Source organism: Erpetoichthys calabaricus, chromosome 2, assembly GCF_900747795.2.
Source record: "Erpetoichthys calabaricus chromosome 2, fErpCal1.3, whole genome shotgun sequence".
Taxonomy (NCBI): Eukaryota; Metazoa; Chordata; class Cladistia; order Polypteriformes; family Polypteridae; genus Erpetoichthys; species Erpetoichthys calabaricus.
The window spans coordinates 152,305,698-152,316,556 of NC_041395.2; the positions used below are offsets into that span (position 1 = coordinate 152,305,698).

The 10,859-nt window shown below is 37.0% G+C and overlaps 1 protein-coding gene across 1 annotated transcript in view; it reads right to left on the reverse strand.

The window, feature by feature from the left end:
• The window catches only part of pid1 (phosphotyrosine interaction domain containing 1), a 135,006-nt gene that overhangs the window by 53,138 nt on the left and 71,009 nt on the right, over window positions 1-10,859 (reverse strand). The window contains exon 2 of the mRNA XM_028794643.2: window positions 5,068-5,214. Coding sequence (XP_028650476.1) covers window positions 5,068-5,214 — 147 coding nt within the window. The remainder of the gene's footprint in view (window positions 1-5,067; window positions 5,215-10,859) is intronic.

A 10,859-nucleotide genomic window follows, 5' to 3' on the forward strand; every position in this document is an offset into this window, starting at 1 on the left:
AGTTTTAATATAGCAGAAAAGTATGAGCATTAAACATTAAAGCAGGCTTTGTAGTCATGGACATCTCCATTGGAAATTTGTACACATAATCATGGCTATGTCCCGCTTCTTTGTCCAAAGCTTTAATTAAATTTTTAAAAAACCATTTCATTATCACCAAGTCTATGACGTTTAGTAATCATTTCTGATGTTCTTCTGTGTGTTCAGCTCTACTCTATTCATGGACAATTTATGGTTTAAGGCTCATGAAGCACTCTAAGCCAGTGTTCTGTGAAATTCACTGTATGAAAATAAGTTGCTTTTATTCACATTAGTCTTTGTAATGCATTTAGTGGATGTTTATGTAACACACTTATAAAGTTCAATGATAACTGTTATAAATGACTCAGATACAGCATGAAATATTAGTGGCTCTGTAAATCAGTTTAGTTCATAAAACAGTACAGGACAATTTGACAGTGACTAGTGTGATTGGGTTTCCAGCTGGTAAGAGGATTCTTTAGGCAAAGACACTATCAAGATAGCACAAGGAAGGGATATATAGTTATATAGGTACGCCCTGTATTTGAATTGCATGCGTTGGCAAGGCAGTAGGCTGGGCACCAGGGTTACCAGCATGACAGAATAAAACAGAAGCAGCCTACTGGGGAGCATGTAATCTTCCTTCAGGATGATAAGAGTCAGACGATCCAGCTACTTGCAAGGATGCCTGACCTGCTTGCTGTAGTGAGTATGAAACCAAGGAGAGAATACCAGAAGTGGCAACATCTACTGGCTGCTAGAGGGCATATAGTCATGGAAGGAAAAGTATGGAATGAAACTGTATTCTCCCTAAAAATAGCTAAAGCTAGCTTTTTAAGGCCAATGGAAAGCTTGGAGATGAAATGTAACTGGAAGCCAGTACAGCAAGTTCTAGCTTGGCATCTCTAGAGAAAATACAAGTGATCCTTGGGCTTGGTCAGAAATGGGGGTGGGAGAGTTTGACACCACCTCCAAGGAGAAAGGAGATTAACCTTTACAGAATGCACATTCTCATATGAAAAGAACACTGCCCAGAGTAAAACAGCATAATGTAATCTTCTCAAACATACTTAATCCAATTCAGGATTGCTAGCTGCCAAGGTTTATATGGCACCTATGAATTTATTTAATAACAGAGTACTCATTATGTCAGTAAATTCTGACATAACAATGATAATATGTATTTTTGTACCTCTATTATACAGTACTAGCTGTATAACCTGTGCTGTAAAACGCCCAGGCTCGTAGAAACACTGGATTCTGGCACTTCAATCAATCAATCACATCGGTTGTGCATTAGCGGCTAAGCAACTTTCTCTTTTCTCGGTGGTTACACTTTGGCAGCAACAGATAATGGTTCATCTCCCTGCCTACAAAAATGATGTACAACATGTGCTCACATTTATAATACAGATTGTGTAGTTATACCACACAGCCAACAAGAACATCTCATAAAGGGGTCAATTTTGTGTGGATGATCCAATGTGGTCTACCTAATTCTGTGCATGAAATGTCTCAACAGTGCACTGTGTGTGGGAGAAACTGGACAAACACTTCGCCAAAGAATAATCTACACAGGTTCCAGATTAAGCATGGCAACAGGAATGTTCCTGTAGGAAATCATTTCAGCAGCAATGGACATTGTTAGAGGCAATTTAAAGTCACAGTGATTATGGGCAACTTCAAGGCAAACAAGATTGAAAGAAATGGGAAGTTAAATTGATGCGAACATTTAACACATTACAAAATGGTTTAAATGGAGAAAAGAGTTTCATGACAAGCTGTAAGGACTGTTTACATCTCTCTGACTGACCCAGACAGCTTGACTACAGATCCAGATTGAATGGAAAACTCTTCAAATCATCAAAAGCTTTTGTTGAATAGTTATCTTTTTAAAAGATCTTGACTATACATTGTTCTCCTCTCCTTCTAAAATTCAGCAGCTAAATGATTCTTAAGCTTGACAGATCTGTTAATTTTTTACATTGAAGGTAACCCACTTAAAGGTTTTCCAGTGCTGTCTCTGTCCTAGTGTCTATATAAACACAGGGAACATCAGTTTCTGTATTACAAACTGTCTGAAGAAGGGGCCCGAGTTGCCTTGAAAACTTGCATATTGTAATCTTTTTAGTGAGCCAATAAAAGGTGTCATTTAGATATGTCCTTGATACTCCACTAGTCATAATGTTCATATCACATTTCAAATCTCACCTTTTCCTGTATTATTAACTTATTAATTCCATATTTAATTTTTTCAAAACTTACCATTTTGCACCTATGCCAAATATATTGCAATGTTGCCTATTAACACTAGAATCCCTGAAGCCTACGAAAAAAGTCACAATGCTGGACCACCTTAAATTCCTTCACACCTCTCCATCAACGTGTTTTTTTGCCAATGCGTCAATCAGCACAAATAAAATGTATATTTTTATCATATAATGGTAATAATAGCAGCTCACTACTCAAATGGAAAATGTGGGGAAGACCCGGGATTGAACCTACAACCTCTTTATTTAGAGGCAGTCATTCTTACCTCTAACCCACCCACGCAGTTGATAAATGGGTTTTGGTTTTTACATATTGACAACACCATTTAAACTGAATAATTTCTTATTCTTTTGTTATATTTTTGAATAAAGGCGCACTTGTTTTGTTATACCTTTTGTGAAAGTATCTGATATTTGAACTTCAGTCTTCACACATTATACATTTCATGGCAACATTTTATTAATTTTTACTATAACATGAAAAAGGTTTCTGCTTTAGTTATGTGTTCAACATTTCTTGCCTCACATTTCCTGTCATCCTACATTTATCCAGATTGTTTCAGACACGGAACACACATGAAATGTATGTACTCCAAATAATGATATATTGCATTATCTACCCTATACAACTCCAGGCACCTCACACCCAGATAAACAGACTTGAGCTGGGAGAACTTCAACAGCGTCAGTGGGGGTTGGGATAGTAGGCTGCTTGCTGCTTGTGCTGATTGACACATTTGCAAAACAAAAGCACTGATGAAGAGGTACAAAGGAATTTAAGGTGGCCTGGCATTACTATATTTTTCATAGGCTTCAGGGATTCTAGTGTTAACTTATAGTCTATGAACTTTAATCTCATTCTGTTCTACTTGTATTTATTATACACTGCCTGGCCAAAAAAAAGTCGCCACCTGGATTTAACTAAGCAAATAGGTACGAGCCTCCTATTGTATAATTACTGCATGGGCGATTATCTTTCAGCTGGCAACAAGTTATTTAACCCCAACTGGTGCAATGAGTTGCTTCTCATTTCTTAAACAACCACGTCGAAAGACACATCTCGTGGTCGTGGAAAAGATGTTAGTCTGTTTGAGAAGGGTCAAATCATTGGCATGCATCAAGCAGAAAAACATCTAAGGAGATTGCAGAAACTACTAAAATTGGGTTAAGAACTGTCCAACGCATTATTAAAAACTGGAAGGATAGTGGGGACCCATCGTCTTCGAGGAAGAAATGTGGCCGGAAAAAAATCCTGAATGATCGTGATCGGCGATCACTTAAACGTTTGGTGAAATCAAATCAAAGAAAAACAACAGTAGAACTCAGGTCTATGTTTAATAGTGAAAGTAAGAGCATTTCCACACACACAATGCGAAGGGAACTCAAGGGATTGGGACTGACCAGCTGTGTAGCCGTAAGAAAACCACTAATCAGTGAGGCAAACCGGAAAAAAAGGCTTCAATTTGCTAGGGAGTATAAAGATTGGACTCTGGAGCAATGGAAGACGGTCATGTGGTCTGATGAGTCCGGATTTACCCTGTTCCAGAGTGATGGGCGCATCAGGGTAAGAAGAGAGGCAGATGAAGTGATGCACCCATCATGTAAGATCTTGGTGAAAAATTAATGTAACACTGGATGGAACTAAATCTTGTGACATTGCAGAAGCTTATCGAAACAATGCCACAGCGAATGCGTGCCGTAATCAAAGCTAAAGGCGGTCCAACGAAATATTAGAGTGTGTGACCTTTTTTTTTGGTGTCAACTTTTTTTTTGGCCAGGCAGTGTATTACTCTCATTATATTAAATCCAAAGAGTATTTAAATTGGTTTATTTCCATTCTCATTGTCTGTTCTTTTGGTTTTATTCTACTTGCTTTGAAAAGTGTTATGATGTTGCTTATTGTGTTCTGATTAACATTCTCATATAAACTATAGGTGTTATATAAATGAAAGATTGATGGATAAATAGAATGGGGGGGGGGGGCGCTGTGAACCAATCAATACATGGGTAAACTCACTTACTCATATGGGGCCAATTTGGAGTTGTCAATTAACATACATCCACACAGCTTTACTTCAACTAACCATTTATACGGCTATCATATTAAAATTGCTTTTCATTTTCTTCCAATGAGCAAGACTGTGATCCAGTCAGTTTGTGAGTAGATTATGTCAATGCCTGCCCATAACAAGATTCATCCCATCATACAAACAGAAAGGCAAAGTAGAGCTATTTCATAGATAAATATTTTTATAAAAAATAATAAAGCACAGTTTGAAGTGTTAATGAAGTGTTCATAGAAATGTTTGTCAATATTTCCACTGCATAACAGTATTTTTAGCATTTACAATTCTGTAAAACATTCTTTAATATTTCAACACAAATCACACTAAAATGCAAGTCAGATTAGCTACCTTTAACAGATATGTTGGAGAGTGGTACACTTGGCAGTCTAGGCTTTTAAGAAAGTATGCAAGTATAAACAGACAATTTATAATTATAGACTTGTATTTAATTTCAAAAGCTGAACAACCATCATTTGAAACACTTAATTATAAAAATACAATATGCAGAAATACAGTTGGTATGAAATCTGAGAAACAAGATATTACGATAATTGTTGGAAATTCTATAAATGAACCATGATATGACAGTGACAACTGGATTACTGGATCCCGATTTACACAGAAAGGGATTATCAGTGTAGTTATTTTAAGCAAACACTAACCAACTGTGCAACACAGTTAACATAGTATTAGTTTTGAAAAATCAATACCTTGCAGCCTGAGTGAGTCCGGTTTTTCATCAATGGTGTGGTAGAACAGAGTTCGATAGCTTCTGGTTCATGAAATATCACTGCAGGGAGAGGATCTTTCCTCAATGCTAAAACATTCAATTTGGTCTTCAGCATTGTTTGGAAGTGCTGCAACCAAAATAAAAACTGTCATTATAAACATGGAATAAACATTTGTGGTCATCTTATAAATATGTGAATGATATCAAGGGGAAAAAGTACAGTTTGTATTAAAGAAAACTATTTTTTTCTCCAAATACCAGTAAACAGTGCAAGTCTTTGTTTAGCATTTCTGTGTATGATTAGTCAGTGAGATCTGAGTATATATAAAGTACATGTGTACTTCCTATTTAACAACCAAAAAGTGCTAGAAAAAAAGATGATCTTGAGCAGTCATAGCCAAACTACAAAGCTCTATTTCTTGCATTCCTTGCAAATACCTTCTGTAAGCGTGTCTGTGCTATGTCTTTGTACTAGACTACACATATGGCTGTATTTTAGATTAATACCATATCAGGCTCTGCTCCTTGAGGCTTGACAGCAGTTCACTGTCAGCATGCAGTCAACAGGAAATGTGCTCCAGGTGGAGCAATAGAATGTTTGGTTTCACTTCCCATTTTTCTTAAATTTGCAGCGGGTTTATTTAAGAAATATTTTGCAACACTAGAGCATTTTTTCTTTTGTTCATAGCCATATTGTGAAATAAGTCTATGATTTTCCCCATGGGAATGCCCTCAGATACTGCAAAGTATATACAATGTTTTAAATGAGCAGTATCACATTTTTACATGCATTAAAAATATTTTTTCCACCATAAAGAAAATATTTACCAGCAAGGTAATGAACACTTTATAAGAGGAGGATAGGATGCCATACTGTATTTTAAGTTCATTATTTTACTATTTGCTGGTTTGAAATGACTTTTTTGCTAAAAACAATATATTCCCTTTTTAACATATTTACTTTTGTTTTTGCAGTGTATTAAAATGTACACTATTGAGGAATACACTCACATAAATGTAGAAATGTTTGAGGTACTTATACAGCAAACATTATACAAAAAAATAATGGTTCCATGTGTTCAACAGATTGTTTTTCTATTAGCTTAGCCACTTAAACACATGCAAGAAGACCTACAGAATGTATGCAAAAGCCATAAATCTGCTGTGTAAAGAGAAATACCATAACCCCACATTTTACATGAATGCATACTATCCCCGGGTGCATGAAAGGGGTCACTCAGATTCACCCACATTACTGTGTGCATTTCACACATTTCTTGGAACACTATAAAACGTAAAGGCCACAGAAAAACAATCCCTCAGTTAAGAAATCAGATAAATACTGTACCTACTGAGAAACATTCCTTAAATATAATATAATGAAGGAGGATGTTATCTTTGATAACCTACACAATTACGTTTCAGGCAACACTATTTTTCAACACTAACTAAATGAGTAATTTCAATACTTTTCAATAAAAATGTAATGGTATAAACTGAACTTTCAGCCAGGGTATCATTCTTTGCTACAAGTCTTCTGAATGACAACCTGTCCCATTAAGATTGGACCTACAATTATCTTGCATGTTACATGAACCGATAGTGACTGCAATGTATGAAATACAGTGATCCCTCGCTATATCGCGCTTCGCCTTTCGCGGCTTCACTCCATCGCGGATTTTATATGTAAGCATATTTAAATATATATCGCTGATTTTTTGCTGGTTTGCGGATTTCTGCGGACAATGGGTCTTTTAATTTCTGGTACATGCTTCCTCAGTTGGTTTGCCCAGTTGATTTCATACAAGGGACGCTATTGGCAGATGGCTGAGAAGCTAGATTGCTTACTTTTCTCTCTCTCTTGCGCTGACTATCTGTGATCCTGACGTATGGAGATTGAGCAGGGAGGCTGTTTGCACACCTAGACGATAGGGGCGCTCGTCTAAAAATGCTGAAAGATTATCTTCACGTTGCTATCTTTTGTGCAGCTGCTTCCTGAAACGACATGCTGCACAGTGCTTCGCATACTTAAAAGCTCGAAGGGCACGTATTGATTTTTGACTGAAAAACAAACTCTGTCTCTCTCTCTCTCCCTGCTCCTGATGGAGGGGGTGTGAGCTGCCGCCTTCAACAGCTTTGTGCCGCGGTGCTTCGCATACTAAAAAGCCAAGCAGCCCTATTGATTTGTTTGCTAGAGACTGTTTTCTCTATCTATGTGACATTCTGTGCTCCTGACACGCACTCCTTTGAAGAGGAAGATATGTTTGCATTCTTTTAATTGTGAGACAAAACTGTCATCTCTGTCTTGTCATGGAGCACAGTTTAAACTTTTGAAAAAGAGACAAATGTTTGTTTGCAGTGTTTGAATAACGTTCCTGTCTCTCTACAACCTCCTGTGTTTCTGCGCAAATCTGTGACCCAAGCATGACAATATAAAAATATCCATATAAACATATGGTTTCTACTTCGCGGATTTTCTTATTTCGCGGGTGGCTCTGGAACGCAACCCCCGCGATGGAGGAGGGATTACTGTATGCAGAAAAAAAGTGAAGACCTTTTGTTTACTCCTCCTGCAGAGCCTGACTTCATCCTTATCAACCCTGTAATAGATTTGTAGGTTTAATGGTGAATGGATGTAAGGGTAGATTTTTTGCTTACACATAGCATTTACTGTGAACAGTTTATGCTGTAGAATATACAGTATTCTACATTGTGTACTGTCAAAAATGTGGCCACTAATCTCCTATTATTGGAAATGTTATGTACTGGAACACCTGGAACACAGAAAAAGGAATAATCTGCTGAATTGGAAAATTATTATCGCACACATCTAACTCCAGTTTTCTTTATATACGTATATATATATATATATATATATATATATATATATATATATATATATATATATATATATATATATATATATACATATTATATTTATATGTATATTTAGTACAATTAATGATTAATAATAATTAAAACCTAGAAACTCATGTAACCTATAAACATATAAACACATTTAAGCAGTGCTTAACTGCCAATTTCAATTAACTAAATCAATGTGTGGGACTGCATTTTTTGTCAGACAACTTGTGAAAACTACTTTTTTAAATTAAGTTTTGTTTCAGAAAAGTACATTACTGGAGAAACTTAGCAATATTACAACTTGTAATTATGAGAAGCATTTTATTTTCTTTAATGCCATAGTATTATGGATATTTTTTTCTGTACATATTTTATTAGTTAAAAATAATACATTTTCAGGGAATTTTACTTTCTTTTTTTTAGTATTTTTATAATATTATAGTAGAACAATAAGCCTACATAATTTTATTTTGATAATAAAAGATATACAGGTTAACAATTTAATAAAGAAAATATGGCTTTTCCATGTCTGGTTATGCTGGAACTTATTGTAAAAAGATTTTTAAAGATATAGAGAAGAAGAAAAAAAATCAGCTGATCCAGGAACATGATATTGGTGATCGTTACCAGCCCTAAAAAAACTTGACTGGAGCATCACTAGAAATGAGCATAGGATGGTTAGGAATAAAAACTGAGAAAATGCTACGAGGTCCTGAGTAAACCTCTACTTGCCATTTTCCTAGCATATCTTTTAATTGGATTGACAGGACAGTGGGTTCAGTTGATTTATTTATAATGGATCACATATTTAAATGTGTACTATAAACAATAATATAGATAATATAATATACATTATGTGGTAATAGAACTTAAAATATTTTATTTGTATGATGTATTAATATAGGAATATACTTTTTTTTAGATAAGATGTGGTTTTTAAGTAAGCAGAATAGCTCAAAGGTATAAGTGGACATTCTGACGGCTGATGGGATGTATGCAAATAGACTAAATGAACAGGTTGATAAGAAATAGGTAAATATCAAAAAAACATCCTCAAGCATCTACTAATACCGTGCTATGTTTTAACTCTTTTAGGGCTAATTTTTTTTTTGTTTCTTTTCTCGCAGGGCTGAATATTTTTCCAAAAACTAACATTTTTTAAAAAAGAACACAAAGCAGTTGTTTAACATATCAAATCAACAAAAAATATTTACTTTTGACAAATGTTACTGTCTTGCATGTTGTATGAGCCTGCATACTCTATGATTTCACATACATATCACGTACATTTTACACAGCAAAGTCTGATCTCGCTGAAAGCAGCCAATTTCAGTCATTGCCACATTGCACTCCTTACAATATGTGTTGCTTTGGTGCCTATTTTTCAATTGTCTGTTGCTGCATTTTCTCACATATATTGTTAGTGTGTACTGTAGAGAGACAAGTCACCCATTTGCCATCGTGCCATGCCACTGCCACCAAGTTTTCTGCCTGCATGAAAACCGTATTGTCACCTCTTTTCATCTTCTGAAACTTTATGAACTTTATGTATGGCATTATAGCCTGGCTCACCCCATGGGATTTGCTTCTGTTTATTACAGAAGTGAATAAAACTTTGCAGCAGCACGTACCTAAGCCACCAGGGGACAAAACACGTTTGGACCAATGCTCCCTGAAGTTATATCACCAGTTCTGTCCCATCTCTATTTAAAATGCAACAGCGCGCTTCATCTCGTCTTTCGTTGTGGGTTTCCACTTTGAAAAACGAGAATGCGATGCAAACGCAGCCCGCGATTCAAAAAAAATCTCTGCCTACGTGTCTGTCTCGTCTGACAGTAGCTGAAAAGCAGCATCAGGAGAGAGCAGCCTGAAGTACAGCAGCTGGTGATCTGTCGTGTCCAACAGCAAGCCATGCCGTCTTGTAAACTCCGGTAGCCAGATCGGCTCTCAACGGATCAATGTCTGTGTATTTATCCCATATGAACCTTGCCGTAGATGCATCGGCTGCGCGAAGGCACTCAACTGGCAGCAGATCCGCTGGCGCGGCATCGGCTGGTGTCTGATCAGCTGATGCCTGCTTCTCACTTTCTTGCTCGATCTCCTGATCACTGCCAATAAAGTCCGATTCTGAAAAATCAAGAGTCCGACTCCGCGATAATGCGCAAAACATCGTCTGCTGAGTGTTTTCTTTTCTGCACTTGCTTCGCTGCCTTTTCACATGTCGGTGCCATCTTGCCATTGTTTACATTTCGCAACTCACGCACATGCAAGGTTTAGTTGCCGAGTCAAAGAGTCTAGCATTCCTCCAAGCACAGAGAGAATGCCTGTGACGTGACAGTGAGATTTGTCGCCATTAACAGCTGATTGTCGCCCCCTATCCCTGGATGTCGACTTTTGACGACATTAGCCTTCAACCCCTCCTGTCGACAAAAGTCGACATCCGCCCTAAAAGAGTTAATAAAGAGTTTGAGCTTTAAGGTGAAGATAAAATAGTGTGTAGAGGATTATCTATACTAATAAAAGGCAAAGCCCTCACTCACTCACTCACTCACTCACTCATCACTAATTCTCCAACTTCCCGTGTAGGTGGAAGGCTGAAATTTGGCAGGCTCATTCCTTACAGCTTACTTACAAAAGTTAGGCAGGTTTCATTTCAAAATTCTACGCGTAACGGTCATAACTGGAACCTCTTTTTTGTCCATATACTGTAATAGACTACAGCTCGATGGCCGTGGGAGGCGGAGTTGTGTATCGCGTCATCACACCTCCCACGTAATCACGTGAACTGACTGTGAACGCAGTACGTAGAAAGCAAGGAAGAGCCCCAAAGAGCGCTGAAGAAAACATTCATTACACAATTGAGAAGGCAGCGAAACAATAACAAGCGAGCGAGTGACGCATACAAGC